The 18203-nt window shown below is 34.7% G+C and overlaps 1 protein-coding gene across 1 annotated transcript in view; it reads left to right on the top strand.

Annotated features, from left to right (window-relative positions):
* The window catches only part of LOC150087928 (tubby-related protein 3-like), a 106858-nt gene extending 104876 nt beyond the window's left edge, over window positions 1-1982 (top strand). Inside the window, exon 12 of the mRNA XM_090369966.1 lies at window positions 1849-1982. Coding sequence (XP_090226092.1) covers window positions 1849-1982 — 134 coding nt within the window. The remainder of the gene's footprint in view (window positions 1-1848) is intronic.
* The last annotated feature ends 16221 nt before the right edge of the window (window positions 1983-18203 follow it).

Here is an 18203-nt window from a genome sequence, read left to right as displayed (position 1 = left end):
CTGGAGACTAGGCACCTGCGAAGTGATCTGATTGAGGTGTATAAAGCCTTGAATGGTTTCAGCATGCTCAATGCTGATGAGATTCTTCCTCTTGCTCAGAATAATCACCTGAGAGGGCATAAATTCAAATTGAGGAAAGACGGTTGTAGGATAGATGTGCGGAAGTTTGCCTTTAGCCAGCGGGTGGTTGATTGCTGGAACAAACTTCCATCTGTCGTAGAAGTTGATAGCTTAAATAGATTTAAGGCAGAACTTGACAAACATTTGGAGTAAGGGGATGCTAATGCTAATATATTATAGATACTCTTATTGACACCTTTATACAATATTTTATATTTTTAATATATTAGATAATTATTTTTTTGAAAAATAAACAATACAGTGGACCTCTGCTTTACGATTGGTTCACTATATGATCAGATCACTTTACGATGGAATCTCCTTAATAAAATACCATTCACTATATGATATGTGATAAGAACTGGTTATTGTGATCACATTTGTGAATTGAATTTAATTCTATTAAATGGCAATTCTAATAAGCGAAAAAAGGAGAAATATTATCCACAGGCTATAAAAGTAAAGATCACAAATTTACACTTTATTACATTACCAATTAACAAAATTAAATGATACATGAAAATCGGAAGAACATTTTCCACAGGTTAGCAAAATAAAAATAAATTTACACTTATGTACATAGCTTAATTTAATACTATAATATGTACATATTAATTTATATTTCTGTTCAATAACATTTTTTTTTTTTTTTGGTTGTAAAATGTAAACAGTAAAAAAGATCAGCAATTAATAACAATGAATATGGCATGCACAAATTGCAACTAACACGATATGCGCAAGTGAGATATGAGGGTAACAAGTTTACAAAAGTTAAAAGATGGGAATGAAAGAAGATTTTGAAAATTTATTTATGTTTTTTATATGATTGAAGGGGAAACACCATAGTAATGTAAAAACCCACAGAATTCCAACTATCGGTATTATCGCAAATGCAATAAGATCAAGTTTACTCCTCGTTTATAATAGATTGTACTAACAGAAAAGCCCAATAAACCAGAAACTGCAAATTGTTTTTATTGTTTTATGGTAGTGACCTTCAGAAATGTGCTTTAGAAAAATATCACAAAGGCATTCAGAACTGATTCTTATAACCGAACATATGATAACGAAAATTGAAACTGCAAATTGTTTTATATTCGTGACCTCCAGAACCCCTGTCTTAGAAAAATATCAGGTGTTCAGAATTGATTCTTATAAACAAACATATAATAACGATGAAAGTGTAGTGCATTTCAATGATTTGAATTGGTTTTTTGAAATTTGATTCTATGAAGCAGCTGATTCTACTAACCAGTGATCATGTCACCCAACACCTACTTATTTCACCTTATGATGGACTTACGACTGTCTCCGACCGGACCACATGGTCCTTCCTCTCAGCCAATAGCAGCATTTGTAAATGTGTTTTGTTTTTGCATACTTTAGTTGAAGTGAATTTTTGTGTTGTGCTGTAATCAGTATATTAGTTTTAAAAAATATTTTTAATCAATATGTACAATTTCCATTATAAAAATCACCTTTTAGAGAGATTATAAAAATCACCTTTTAGAGAGATTATAAAAATCACCTTTTAGCTTAATTATATAGCGAAATTTTCAACTTCCGAGGTCTTTGAACGAATTACCAAAAAACAATGTGTTCACATTACATATTATCATGATATGATGGTGTCTCTGGAACGGATTATTATCGTAAAGCAGGGGTCCACTGTATATACATTATTATAGAAACTGTATTTAAATTCTCTCTTTTTTTTTTTTTTTCCAGTTAAATCTGTAATCATGCAATTTGGTCGTGTAGCAGAAAATATTTTTACTCTAGACTTCAGTTATCCTGTGTGTGCCATTCAAGCCTTTGCTGTTGCTCTTTCCAGTTTTGATAATAAATTAGCTTGTGAATAGAACAATAATATGGATAGAATCCCATTTTGTTGAGCTTAGATTATTTTTATATGCGAATCATGATAGTTAATTGTTCCTCTTTTTGTAATATTTATATATTTGTGGTATTAAAGACATAATCCATCTGAAATGTGTCATTTATTTCAAGCATAGAAATTATATGAGTAATCAAAAAAGATGGAAATCAGAATATATTCATTTTCTGAGAAACCATCACATTATATTAATATGTATAAATGTATTGATATATAATGCTTGTTATGCAGTGCAATCAGTTAACTATCTAACCAAAGCTTTGTTAACCACACTCCATATGTACTTATCACATTATGAAATGCCTTATATTAGTTACATTCCCATTCTTTCCTTTGTATTACTATGTTATTGTATTTCTTAATGATAAGAGGACTAGACATTATACTAGTTCTTAACCCATGGTTTTTTTTTTTAAATACTAGATATACTATACAAAATATGTATCCGAAGAATAATATATTCATAAATTACAGTTGGACACTACATGCATTGAATTTCAAGGAAGTATTTTGGAAAGCACATAAAGAACATAACGTTTTCCAAAACAATCTTTTCTCCTCTGCATGTACTTAGTATATGTAAAGGAGAAAAGATCATCTAGACAAACCATGTTCTTTCATATATCCATTACAAAAATATTTCCTTCAAATCCAATGCAACGTAGTTTAAAATAGATATAATAACTGCCCCCTCAAAAACTGAATTTAATACTTCTACCAGTTTCATGTCAGCTGCCTTCTTATTATTAAATTATGAATATCTCTGATTGGTGAAAGGTTAACAAGCTGAAGTTTTCTTTTTTATTTTCAAAAATGTTTAACAAAAATATTTAATGTTTCGTTTTAATGAGTTAATCATTTGTTATTTAAAAAAATCAATACATTAATAATTTTATCAAAATATTAATAAACCATACTCTTGTGCAGTGGTCAGCAACATATGATTTGTAGACTAAAACTAATACTTTTCTGTGGCACTATCAATGAAGGTATGGTATACCCCTGTACCAGTTTAATTTTGAAGTTTTTAATTTTCAAAAATGTTTAACAAAAATATTTAATGTTTCGTTTTAATGAGTTAATCATTTGTTATTTAAAAAAATCAATACATTAATAATTTTATCAAAATATTAATAAACCATACTCTTGTGCAGTGGTCAGCAACATATGATTTGTAGACTAAAACTAATACTTTTCCGTGGCACTATCAATGAAGGTATGGTATACCCCTGTACCAGTTTAATTTTGAAGTGAAACCCCCTAAAAGCATTTCAAAATTCTATTTTCCCCATGTGCATTCTTACAGAATAACAGCAAGCAGTTTTCTTATAAATAGATTCTCTAATTTCAAATAATCACCATTGACTTCAAACTCAGTTGGAACTAGGCACATCATTCCTGAAAGGTTGCTGATTCCTGTCCTAGTGAATGTAAAAGAAGATGAATACACCTGACAATATCAAAATTGAAACACTGAACTGAGTCTATGTATACTAGTAAGATTAGTGATACACGCACTACCCAATTAACTCATATGCTGAGTTCAGAATTTGTGTTAATTGGGTAGGAAATTTTGATATCCTGACTTTTTTTTTTTTTTTTTTTTTTTTTTTTTTTAATACACTTCAGATGAGCCTTTTAGGTGATTACCTCCTTGTGTTTCCTTCTGAGGTCTGATGTGTAATCATTTAATATTGAGTAGATAGTGATTAACGTAATGAAAAAGCCTGAACATCAGAAATTGCAATGTTTAAACAATTTTTAAATTGTTTAATTCTTTCACAAGTATGCTGAATGTGGGTGGGCCACTGGTAGTGAATTTCTGATAGTGGCAGATTTATTGGAGTATACTTTTTCATTGAATTTTGAAATATGATAACTTTGTATATTAAAATTTAATATATTAATTTGCTCTTATTTTTACTTCATTATCAACACTAGAGTAAAATTATTGTCAAATATAAAATCAGAATTTTAAAAAAATTCATAAAAAAATTCCTACATAGAACCTGTTTCTTTTTTTATGCAATAATTTCCTCTATCTATTTATGTATAACTTGATTTGACTTAATCAACTTCTGGATCTGAATTCCATGAAAATTCTACAGTAAAGACTTTTGTAAGCTAAATCAGACAGCTGGAGTCAGCAGTTGTGGTCTCCCCACCCCCTTCCAATTTTCAAAGCTGTTGCTGCTTTGAAAATTGGAAGTCTTTTTATAAAGATGGCATGCTGCCATCTTTATAAAAAGTGCCTACGATTAGTCAGAAACACATGGCAGGTGATAACATGTACTAGAAAATATTTTAAATTTGTACATTAATGAGTACATTGTTTGAACAATCTTCAAAACATAAATACAGTAAACTAAAATCTGGCACAGTTTCACAAAAAATCAACATTTTATAATCTGAAAATAAGACAGCAATCTGCCACTCATATCAATGATTGTCACATTTGCTTTTAAGAATCCATGCCAAAAGATATGACATTTCATTTTATAATGAAGATGATGCTTGTATTTTATAATGAAGATAACGAAGATGATGAATAAGATGCTTGCAGGACTATCTTGTCCTTTAATCTATTTTTGAGGCCAGCAGGACTTAGACTGCACAGATAATGCAATGGTCTTAATTCTCAAAGCAGAACAGAAAATCCTGGGGAAACTCGTTGCCTTTTGCAATGAGTTTCCCAGCATTGCACTATTTTCAAACATATTGGTCTCTATAAAAGGTTAGCTGGCCAATTTTTTAAAAAATGAGACTCATGTGGCAGCCTATTTTAGGACTAATTGGTCCCTCATCAGATAGCAGGTGGTTCTCTAGTGACAATATGTAGACAAAATAGGTGTATAAAATTGTTCCATGTTTCGCATGTATATGAAATCAGTTTTAAAGTTGTAATACAGCTAAAGCTACTCATTGAAAATAGTGAAATATCAGGGCAACTTGTTACAAAGGCAAGTTGCTCTGCTGAGGGAATAATGACCGTTGCATTATTCATGCAGTTTAAATCATGTTGCATGCATAAAATGAAAGGACAAGATAAATATTCATTACAAATGTTTACAGATGTAAAAAGTTACAGTTGTTTTTGCTTAATATATATAGGCGCCTCTGTAGCTAGGTGGGCACGAGCAGCAGTGCATAGCACACACTTCTTGATTAGACCGGGGTTTGAGCCCGTGACCACCGCATATCCCCGGAGCAATATGGCCTTAGTTGCTAATGCTCCTAAAAACCAAATAACAACAACAGCTTAATATATAATCATGTACATTCTTTAGTAATTTATGTACCCAGATCAAAAATTACATCCATTTTTCTCTATCACACTTCTGAAATGGCATCTTTTTTTGTTTTTTAAGAAAATCGAAAATGATACATCATTATGTTTTTTACTATTATCAAGATTGATAACCACATTACTGACTTTCCTAGTATGACAGTGAACGCTCACAGAAGTGTTGAGATTGCACAAGTAAGACTTAGTATATATATAAGTAAACAGAATTTGGCTAGTTCCTCATTCCGTAGTTTGTGTAGATAGTCCAAGTAAAAATTTATTTCTGTGTTTGTAAGTTTTGAATGTGATGTGGTAACAGGAGCCTGCATAAATAAACTTTGCTACATCTGTAGTAGATTTGTTGAAAAATTAAAAAATGAAGTAAAAACATTACAGAATTTTTTCAATAGGGACTAACTGTATATATACAGTTAGTCCCTCACTTACGTAAGCCCTGAGTTATGTAAATTCGGACTTATGTAATATTTTTTGGTAAAATCATAAAGGTACTTTCTGTATAATTTTTAAGAGTGAAGTCGAATGAAGGAACAATAAGTATAAGTTTTTATTTTCGTTCCCATACAAACTATGTTGGATAATAACCTGAGGCGTATTAGTCTGGTAAATCACTTTTCAGACAGAGTGGTCTGTGGTTGTCTTAGGTGGGAATAAGAGAACCAGATTACGCTGGAGTCTAAATGCATATAATTTCTTCCTTTTGCGGTTTATTTGTGTTGGCATGGTGAAATGGTTATCCTGATGGAATCAGACACCTGAGTTCTAGTGAAAAGTGGTATTGATTACAGTAAAAAAAAAAAATCCAGAATTAAAGTATTTTATTAAATAAATTATTTTTTTTATTTATTTATTTTTTCATGAAAACCCCAAACACGAGAGGTATTAGAACTATAGTAGTTAGTACCGTGCTTGGGTTGGAGGTTGAGAAGACGAGAGACGATATTTTTTGACAATTAGACTTGAATTTTTGTAGACTGTAATTTTCAGGAAAGACATACGAAGGAAGGTTGTTCCAGAAAACGGCAGTTGAATGAATAAACGAGGAAGATGAAAAGTTGGTTCTGGTTTGAAGTTGGACAGTAAATGGATGTTGGCTGGTGGCGGCATGTGTTTGGACTATTTTGAAAGAGAGAGCGGGAATTATAGAAGCCAATTCAGAAGAACAGTACCCATGGAAGTATCTGTAGAAAAGGCATGCAGCAGAAACAGTACGTCTATGAGACAGCGAGTGGAGAGATTCTGTTAAAGATGAGTCATCAATTAACCTAACTGTCCTCTTCTGAATGGAACCTAGAAGCCTGAGAGAGGTTTTGGGGGCATCGCCCCAGATGTGGGAACAATATTCCATGGTAGGGCGGATTTGCGATTTGTACAGAGTGAACAGCTGTTCGGAAGAAAAGTAACACTGAGAGCGAAAGAGAAAACCAAGTTTTTTAGATGCAGAGGAAGCAATATTTGTAATATGCTTGTGCCAAGAGAGATCAGATGTTAGGGTAATCCCCAAAAGAGATATATCAACTTGTCTAGAAATCGGAGTGTCACCAAAGATAAGCATAGGAGCAGAAGAATCCTTTTTGCGAGATATAAGACAAGACTAAGTTTTAGAAGGATTGAAATCAACTACGTTGTCTTTGCCTCATTGGAGAATTACCTGGAGATCGGCATTTAAGGAATTAGTAGTGGATATTCGAGAAGTTCAAGCTGATTGAGCAGGGCAAGGTTTCTCAAAATGGAAAGTGGAATGCAATGTGCTATCATCGGCAAAACTATGGATAGGATTTCCAGTCAATGGAAGAAGGTCATTAATATACAAGAGGAAAAAAGTGGGGGAAAGAACTGAACCCTGGGGGACACCAGCATTAGTGGAGAAGTTAGAAGACAGAGAGCCATCTAGCACCACTCTCAGCGAGCAGTCAGAGAGAAAACTGGATAACCAATTGCAAAAAACAGTTGGCAGACCGTAAGATGGAAGCTTGTTTAGAAAACTTATATGCCAAACATGATCGAAAGCCTTTGAGATGTCTAGAGCAACTGATTGTGTTTCACCAAACTTTTCCATTGAATTTGTCCATAAATGGGTAACATATGCAAGAATATCACCAGTGGATCGACACTGACAGAATCCATACTGGCAATTGTTGATCAGACGGAGGGGGTTTCTAGGTAGTTTGAAAGTTGGCGGTTAATTGATTTCTCCATTACTTTAGAAAGAGTAGAAGTAATTGTAATGGGACGATAATTGGATGGGAGGGATTTGTTGGCCTTTTTAGGAACTGGCTGGATATGAGCAAATTTCCAAGCAGAAGGAAAAACACCTTTGGAATAAGAAAGTGAAAAAAGGCGGCAAAGAACAGGAGTAACTTCAGGAGCACAGGTTTTGAGAACAAGTGGAGAAATACCATCAGGACCTGGAGTTTTCTTAGCATCAAGATTCCTCAAAATCCTTCTGATGTCCTTTTGGCAGAGGACCACAGGAGGCATTGAATGGAGTGTGTTGGGAATGGTGGGAGGTGTTTTAGCAAGATCATTAATACATGAGTTGGAAGAAAAATGGGATGCTAGCAGGTCAGCTTTATCCTTGGCTGAAGTGACAACAGAACCATCTGGTTTGGACAGAGTTGGGAGCAGAGATGGGCAAAAGTTGTGGCCAATAGCTTTGGCAAGAGACCAGAATGCTTGGCTACCATTAGGGCAAGAGGCAAGTTTTCTACTCTTAGCCTAGTTTGGGCTGATTAATAACTGCTTTACAATTGTTGTGAGCTTTGGTGTAGGCAGAAAATGAAACTGAAGAATTGGAAACAAGCCAATTATGATATGCAACATTCTTCTCCTGAACGGCCTTTATTGGAAAACCACATTTATTGGAAAACCAAGGTTTAGATAAAGGACGAGATTTTAAAGTGGAGTGTGGAAGGATTCCATTCCTACAAGAATAATTTCACTGACACGATCTGAGCAAACGTTGACATCAGAAGTTTTGAAACAGTAATCCAACCAAGGAAAAGAAGAAAAGAAATCACGCAGGTCATCCCATTTTGCATTCTTGTAATGCCAAACAACACGAGGTTGGGAATAGCCATGAGATAAAGGCTCCACCGCAGAAGACAATCACCAAGTTGTGATCTGAGGTGCCTAAAGGACCACTCACTTCGACCATGTACTTAAGGGTTGTTTTGTGAGAAACAGATCAAGCATGTTGGCTGTATGGTTAAGATTGTCTGGTATTCTTGTAAGTAAATGAACAATCTGTGCATGGTCATTAGTAATTGCAAAAGCCTTAGCATCTCAACTAGCTGGGTTGGTGTGACTAGAAAACGGAAGCCAGCTGGAGTTGTGAACATTAAAATCACCAAGGAAAATTACCTCACTGTTAGGAAAGTTGGACTGGAGAAAGTCAAGTTGCAAAGAGAGGAAGTCGAAGAGCTCCAAGTGATTAGTGGAATTAGGAGAACGGTAGAGACAACAGATGAATTTGACAGAATTAGGTAGAGAGATTTTAAGCCAGAGATGATCGAAAAGAGGAGATTCCAAATTTCCAAGTCTCTGACAGGAATATTGGAATGGACATATGCACAAGTACCACCTTTGAGGCGAAAAGAATTATACAGCGAATAATTTGGACAACTGAGATGAGCAGTAGTTGAATCAATCAATAACTGAGATTCTGTCAGAAAAAGTACATGGGGTTTGGCAGACTGCAAGTGGAAATGGACATCGTTGAGATTAGAATTGAGACCACGTATATTTGTGAAATGAACTAGGAAGTGTTTGGGAGGTTTAGATCTTTTTGCAGGATAAGCTTACTCTATTAGTTTGACAATTCGTGGTGTATTCAATAGTAAGAAAAAGTGGGGAGGACATGCTGTATGAAGTAATGAAATTTTTGGATATGGCGTACACGTGGTAAGACTATACCCAGATCCTTGACATAACTTGGCCTTGACAATGCCCCTCACATACACACTACTCGGACTCCCTCCAGTCACTGTCTGGCAGAGTAGAGGTACACTAGCTGATCCGGAAGCCTCCTAAAGAGTTACCAATAGGTTCGGTCTGGTGTACTAACTATGGCCAACCTGCGAACACCGTTTTAGAGCTGTACCCTCAAAATTAATCTGTGCTTGTCAACAGGAGAGACTGTTTATACTGGGATTGGATATACATAAATAGAAGGGGTGCAAGAATATTTGCTGACGCTGTTGAGGCAGTGATAGGTGGGTCGGAAAACTCCTAGCTTGGGGATAGCTGCAGACAGAGGTATAGGTGATTCTTGCACTGCTTCTTTTGGAAAATGCAACAGCCTGGAAAGCAAGGTCAGGGATTTCAGGCCCTGCTGCAGATCATCATGGAACTAGTGAATACATAGGCTGTGTAAGGGTAACTAAGAGTAAGAACATGTGCATGTACACTGCGAAGGAAAATTGTAAATAAATTTGATGTATTTGAAGTACCAATTAAGTCATTACAGGCGGGCCTCAATTAATTTGTCCTGCGAGCGCATTGCGCAAAACGGAAACGCGTTAATCGAATATCATAACCAATAGGAAAAATTATAATTGGTCCTTGACCTTCTGGAATGTCCATAAAGAATTTTAAAAATACCTTTTAAATAACTTTTTAACTGTATATAATGTAAAAGATAATGAAAATAATTATGGAATTAAATGTTTATTGCATAAAACAGCGGTTCTTAAACTGTGCGCCGCGGAATATTTTAAATTTTCGAGGGAAACACAGCGATACTCGACATCTGTCGGACACCGTGCGAATTACTAGCTCGAGGTAGTTCACAGTTTCAGCATTTCTTATTAAGTTGTTTGGACCTAACTACTAAACAAAACTGTTAGGTATTTCTTTTGCTCTGGGTGTGCCTTGAAAAAATTACTGAGACATTAAAGGCGCCGCAAACCGAGAAACTTTGGGAACCTCTGACATAAAATACACAATGAAGAAATTACTGTTGCGGAAATATTTGAACAGTGTTGACTTTCTCTTTTCATCAATCAATTTCCGATAGCCGACAACAATCTTCTCTGGGCCCTGGTGAAATAAATATCGCAGAGAACATCAAACCTTTTGTTTGAGGTTCTATGTGATACGAAAGATTTCATCTAATTCTTTTACCATTATCTCCTTCGTGGTAACATTTTCATCTGGCTCATTTAAAAATTTGAATTTTTAAATGCAAGTCTGCATTGACTTTATTAGCAGGAGACAAACACGTCTTCTTTCAATGGTTGGAACACACCGAGACGGGCAGCAGGCAAATGTTTGTTTATTGACCATACGACTCGCAGTAAGCTTAATGCGCGATTCAAATCTTTTTCAACTATCGTATAAAAAAAAAAAAAAGATCGCATCGTGTAAAGTGAAAAGTGGTATCATTTTTCAAATAGTGTTAACTGAATATCGCGTTAATCGAACTCGCGTTATGCGAGGCCTAGCTGTATATGCAGACATTATAGGGATAGTGGAGACATGGTATCACTCAGACATAAGTGATGCTGAATTTGAATGTGGGGAGCACAATGTATACAAGAAGGACAGACAAGACAGGAGGGGTGAAGAGGTTATGCTCTTAGTTAAGAAGCATATTAATTCTAAAGCAGTGCATCCAGTCAACATGGGTGACCAGTGCAATGTTCAGTCAGTCTGGTGTTATATAAGCACTGGGAAAACAAAATTGAGAGTAGGAGCATGTTAGAGGCCTAATGACTGTGATGAGTATACCAAACAGCTATACAGAGAAATAGAGTGGGGCCAGTAAATCTGAATGTCTCATAATGTGGAGAATTTTAACTTTCCAGATGTTAATTAGAATTTGTGGGTTGGTTGCTTACATGCTAGCAAGGCTTTTGTGGATTTCTTGGATGACTGTTTTCTATAGTAGCATGTTAGGCAAAAAGAGGAAGCAGTACTCTTGATTTGGTTATCTTACATGCATTAAGAATCTGCAGGTAAAAGATACACTGGGTAAAAGCAATCACTGTGTGCTAATGTGGAATTTAAAGACATAGCTACTGTCAAGAGTAAAGGGAAAAGCTTTTGCTTTCATAAGGATGACTACAGTGGTCTCAGACTGTTTCTAAATTCTATGCAGTGGGACCAACTGATCATGTTACCAACAGCAAATTCTAAATTGAAAGCAATCAGGGAACTAAACAAAGAAGCTACTAGGCTTTTCATTCATACCAACAAAGAAATACTGTTCAGGGCTTAGATCTAAATGGATGTCAGATGAACTACTCAGACATGTGGCAGAGAAGAAAAGTCTATGGAATATATATAAATTAGCAGGTCTCTGGAAAAGAATGCCAAGAAAAGTAGTAAAGACTTCTATCTTTATATTAACAGTAGAAGGAAGGGGTTAAATCATATTGGGCTTGATGTCAATGGGTTAACTGTTAATGATCCTGCTCAGGTTGCTGACAAATTGAATAGATAATTTGCATCTACATTCACACATAAAGAATTCTTTACGGGAGGGAATGTCAGAAGTTTATCACACTCCAATGGGGAGCTAAATGACTTTGTGGTAAGTTGTTGTTATTTGGTTTTTAGGAGCATTAGCAACTAAGGCCATATTGCTCCAGGGATATGCGGTGGTCATTCTGTGACCTTTCAGCATCTTCCATATTGGGTGATCATGGGCTCGAACCCCGGTCTAATTAAGAAGCGTGTGCTACGCACTGCTGCTCCTGCCCACCTGGCTACGGAGCGCCGTTGTGATAAGTGGAAGAGAAACTGTTGAAGCTGAACATAAAAAAGGCACCTGTGGTGGATGGGATCTAATCAATTATATTAAGAGAGGCAGCAAAGTAGGTGAGCAAACCCTTAGCTATAATTATGAATATCCTTGGAAATCAGGGGAGGTCCCTATGGACTGGAGATGTGCAAATATATCCGCGATCATTTCCAGGGAAAATAATAGAGTCACTGGTTAAAGAAGTAATGCAGGACCATCTGGACAGGAATGCAATTATAATTTTTTGCAGTCACAGCATGGATTTGTTAAGGGGCAGTCTTTTATAACCAATCTGATAGGTTACTATGATGCAGTTGATCCAGGAACCAGATGCAAAAAATAATTTTGATATCGTATACTTGGATTTCAGGAAGGTCTTTGATACTGTTGCACATAAAAGACTGGTATAATAAAAGTAGCAATGTGGCAAGTAAAGTTACTGCTATCGATAAAGGTATGGTTAAGTGGAAGAGGACAGAGGGTGGTTATCAATGGGCACTGCTGTTTGTGGACTAATGTTATTAGTGAAGTCCTCCAGGGTTTAGTGCTAGGCCCATTGTTGTTTTCTGTATTTATCAATGATATTGAACATATATCAGGCTTAATGTCAAAGTTTGCAAATGATACAAAGGTTAGGAGGGTGGTTAACAACAGTAATCTGGATGAGCTACTGAAACAAGGTCTAGGAAAATTGGATCAATGGGCTGAGAAATGGCAGTTGAAGTTTAACATTGCAAGGTACTGCATATGGGTAGCAGTAATACCAGATTAATGTACCAACTGTGTGGTATAACACTCAAAGTATATTCTCAACAAGAATATTTTATTCCTCTCTTGAAATTTTAATTAAAATTCATGGATCTTATTAATATTAATAAATGTATAAATTCATATAATTCTTTACTACCCATTGTCAAAATATGAAAATCAAATTCAGATACAAATATTCTAAGCCCTTTGCTTATTACCATGTATTTATAAATCTGTGGCCACAAATCTAGCTGTAAAACTTCTAATAACAACAATAGCAACCACAAATATAGACCCTAATTCCTTGGTTACATATAATTGTATCTCCAAACATCAAAATTTCAAATACTTTATTGATCCTAACTTTGGGGATCTGGATATTAGCATTAGTAGAGGCATATGATGCAAGAAAGCAAGCTTAGGCAGCATCAGCCTTAAAAAAAAAAAAAAAAAAAAACACTCTATTTGTTCCAAATGCCTGTCCAGCTCAGCCTTAGATTTATTTAGGCTATCAACTTCCACAACAAAAGATGGAAGTCAGTTCCACCAATCAACTACCTGCTGGCTAAAGGCAAATTTCTACACATCTATTCTACAACTGTCTTTCCTCAATTTGAATCTATTCCCCCTCAGGTTTTTAATTTGAGCAAGAGGAAGAATCCCAACAGCATTCAGCTGATGGGATTCTTCCTCTGGATGATATTCAGATTAACTGCTAAATTTAACTTCACCTCCTTTAAAAAACATCTCTATAAAGACCTTTTAAGATTTTGTATATCCTTGCTTATAAAATCAACACTCCTGTTGAAGCCTTCCTTATGTGGATTTATACTGGCTTCTTGGATCTTTTAAATCATTATTCTAAATATACTTATCGTAAACTGGTTAAGCATCATAATCTTGCTAAAATTAAAGTTCAATTACAGGAACTACAGAAGCATTTTGTTATTACCCAGATGGATAAAACCTCTAATAACTATGCTTTAAACTATGCTATTTGTAAAACCTAAAGAACTTCAATCAAATGATATCTACAAACCTGTTTTTAACTCTTACTATTATTACCAAAAAATTACTAACCATAAATAGGAAATTAAAAATTAATGTTAACAATTATAAATTTCTTTTTTGTAAATTTTATTCCAAAATTTCATCGAACACCTTTTTGAGGTTCATTTCCTCTTGTAAAAAGAGCTATGCACACTTACCTGGAAAAACTCAAACAATTGTTTAAACCCATTATGAGTATTTGCCTAATAATAAAATTATTTTTAACGAACATAATAAACAGATTTTATAAAAATTTTATAATAAACATGATTCCTTCAACTTTGAAGTAGTTAATTGTACTCTAATGTAATTTCACAATGTGTCAGGATTGCCATCATTGCAATAATTATTGGATTGCTATCTCTAATATTAAAAAAAATTCTTCCTTAAACTCATTGGCAATGCTTTTCCCTTACCTTATTTGGGGTAACATTTTTGTAATGCTTGTTATTGCTAATTTAAAAAAAAAAAATTTACAAAATATATTGACCTACAATAGATTTCTTACTAATTATTTTTTCTTTTATTTTTTGTGTGTTGCCTTATTTGTATCCTTTTTTGTAAATTTTTTTTTTGGCTGATAAGGATGGTGCCACATAACTTACAAAACTGGCCTTGTCAAGTGTCAGTGGCCAGGATTACAAGCAAAATAGCAACATCTCCATTTCTGATGTAAACCACAAGCCAAAGGGTAAAAAAGCATAAACATAAATAAAAATAAGAATAAAATTTATTATTACTGGAATAAATGAAAATAAAATTTTGTGAGCAAAATAATTTTTTTTTTACTAGGATTAAAAAGGGGGGTATTTTGAAAATGGCTTGTCAACAATTACAGTTGACACTATGAAGACGAGAGATTAAAAACTGGTATTGACAACAGACATTTCTAGAAATAATCCAAGTAAAAGTAAAAAGATTTGAAAACAGTAAAAAGTAAGTAGCCTTGAAAAAATAACTTACACTGTAAGTTACAATGTGAGGTGGCAACACAACTTTACACAGGACAAAACAAAACCAAAACTGAAAAGTGTGGGCCAATGAGATACAAATATAGTTATACAACAACACCTATTAATAAAAAATTGAAAACTAGAAATAATTAGAAACTAAGCCAAAAAAAAAGTGCATGCTTATGACATATAGGCATGCACTTTTCAGTTTTGTTTTTGTTTTTTCTTGCATACAGTCATGTTGCCACCTCACATGCCCTCTCTACAATGTAAGTTATTTTTTTCCAAGGATACTTGCTTTTTACTATTTTTTCAAATCTCTTTACCTTTATTTGGATTAGACTAATAAGTTTTATGTTTCTAGAAATTTCAGTTGTCAATTCCACTTTTTAATTTCTCATCTTCATGGTATCAACTGAAAAGTTCACAAGCCATTTTAAAAATACCCCCTTTTAAAACCTTGTAAATTTTTTTTTTATTTTGCTCACAACATTTTCTTTAATTTTCATTTATTTCGGTAACAATCAATTTTATTCTCTTTTTTTTTTAATGTTTATTTTATTACCCTTTGGCTTGTGGTTTACATCAGAAATGAAGGCACGTTATTTTACTAGCAATCCTGGCTGTTGACACCTGATGAAGGGTTGGTTTTGTAAGTTGCATGGCAACATTCTTATTTTGTAAATTTGTAATTATTTTATCTTATTATACATATATTTTTGTTACCTTCTGTCACTCTCTATCTCCCTAATTTGTTTTTCACGTAATATATTGTCCATGCCCTGTATAGGTTTAGCATTTGCTGCCTTTGACTGCAATAGACTACTGCCTCTTTTTTCTATTTTCCTTCCTTCTCATTTCCACTTTCTTGTTATTCTACTCAACGTATAATAAAAAAATAATATGTTATATATTAATATACATACATATATATAAATGAGGCCTCTGTAGCCAAGTGGTCAGGAGGGAGGGGGGAAGTACAAGAGCACACACTCTTTGAGTAGATGGGGGTTCAAGCCCATGACTGCTAAATATAGTTGATCTGACAACCTGCACTGGATCAGCATGGCTGATTATGGTCCATTCCTTCAACATGATTTGTTGAGGAGGCCTGCAGTGGACTGAATGGTTACAGTTCTATAATAAATTTTATTATATATGTTATATGATTCTACAGTAATCTTTAAAATAATTAAAGTGAATAAAAGTAATTAAATAATAATTAAGCGCACCTGTTCTTGGCATAGTAATTAAAAACACGATCAGTGGTGGTTGTAGATTGCACCAGCAAACACTTTTTTAAACATTTTTTTTCAAAATGTGTGTTTGTATTTGGTAAAATGTTAAAATAAGGAATGACATTGTGCAGGTTAAGACTGTTTTTTTTATTTTTGTTACCTTCTGTCACTCTCTATCTCCCTAATTTGTTTTTCACGTAATATATTGTCCATGCCCTGTATAGGTTTAGCATTTGCTGCCTTTGATGCAATACCTGCATTTGATAAAATGCAGGTATTGCATAAAATGCAGGTATTTTCCTTATCTGACAATTTATTCACATAGGGCTGTTAGTCAACTATCAACAGTTGGTTTACAGTTTGGAATTGCACTGCAGTATAAAAATTAATTTTCTGAAACTAGATCTGGGCCAGGCCAAGTTTAGCTGAATCCTTTGAACACATCTAAAGCCGTTTCTATGTATTAGTGACCACATTTAACTTTCATCTTAGCATTAAGTACTTTACAGGAAGCAATCGGTTCAGATAGAAATCTGGTTGCCACTTACTCCATTTTGAATCATATGGGTGTTTCTGGTAAATCTCAGTATTCTGATATTGTAGACATAACAGATCACAATATAATCAAATCCTGTGTTTCAGCATTTCTTTCACAGGTGTAAAACTGACAACCACAAGTTTTAAGTTTTTTTTTCCCCCTGGGAAGAAAGTAATGCCAAACAGTCCTTATCTCACCAGGTATCAAATAAAAACTTCTGGGAAATATTTTTGAAGTTTAGTCAGAATAGAAGTCCAGATAAATGGCATTAATATCTATTAAGGTACATTATAAAGGCATCCATCTTCCCCTTCCCCCCATGTTTTTAATAAGATATAGTTTTTGTATTAGTCCTAGAAAATGTTAATGTACTATTTCCTCCTTCTTTTTTTTTCTCCCAAAGTGCATGATCATACAATAAGCAGGACTGGAAACTCGGAGAGGGGATGAATGCGAGCGAACACTTCCCTCCCTTAGTTCCAGAGCTGTTATAACGAGTGTGTCGAATTGCGTGCTCCAACCAGAGAGTTAACGTATCATTCACCAGGGCCAGCAGAACACGGTAAGCAGGACATACGGGTGCAAACATTTTGGGGGCACCGAAATTCAAAATTTTTATTATAATAATATTTAAAAGTATTTCAAGAACGCTAAATACATTTCTGCTTATGGGAGCCAAAAACCCTAGCACCGTGCCTGTCATTCACTTTTCTTAATTTTAAAATAGGGCATGGGGAAGGTATCTCCTATCCCCAAGACTCCTGTTGGATAACAGTTCGAAAAGGGAAGGATTGATAATTTTAGAAATTTTTCATTAATATGAAAAATTTCTAAAATTATCAATGCTTCCCTTTTCGAACTGTTCAACTTCCCTTTTCATTTTCATTCATGTTTGCGATATTTTAAACAATGGCATCGGGCCCTCGCGGTAGCACAGTTGGTAGGATGGCCGTCCTTCCCGCACCGGGTGGAAAAGACTTGATTTCGAGTCCCGTCGATGATGGGAGGAATTTTTATGAGCATTTTTCACAACGTGGCTGAGTTATTCCGTCTCAGGCGAGGGTAGAATAGTTTTTTCTCCAGGAACTCGGGTTTTTCGTCCAGCAAAACAGAAAATCGACCACAGAACATGCAATTTACAAACAATATAAACGGAGCAATATGGCCTTAGTCGCTGATGCTCCTGAAACTATAACAAAAACAATGGCATCGGGGGAGAGAATATATCCCTGTCCCTGCAAGTTTGTTTCAGTAACAATCCAAATGGTAACAGATAAATATTTTCCTTATGAAATGTGTCTGATATTCTTCGTTCACGAAATGTGCTTCGCCGACACGAATTTTTAAAAACGAAAATTCAAGAATATAACATTTAAGTCTACCTTGTTAAATGTTTAGTCCACCGGTTCCCAAACTGTGCGCCGCGGCGCCTCAAGACGCCACAGCGAACTCACAGGGGCGTCGAAGGATATTTTTAAATTTTCGAGGGAAACACAGCGATACTTGACATCTGTTGGACACCGCGCGAACTACTAGCTCGAGGTAGTTCACAGTTTCAACATTACTTATTAAGTTTTTTGGACCTAACTACTTAATAAACGGAACTGT

This window comes from Mastigoproctus giganteus, chromosome 3 (assembly GCF_048544385.1).
Source record: "Mastigoproctus giganteus isolate SK-2022 chromosome 3, ASM4854438v1, whole genome shotgun sequence".
Classification (NCBI taxonomy): Eukaryota; Metazoa; Arthropoda; class Arachnida; order Uropygi; family Thelyphonidae; genus Mastigoproctus; species Mastigoproctus giganteus.
The sequence above is the reverse complement of the archived record's forward strand: the minus strand, read 5'-3'. Positions and strand labels throughout refer to the sequence as shown.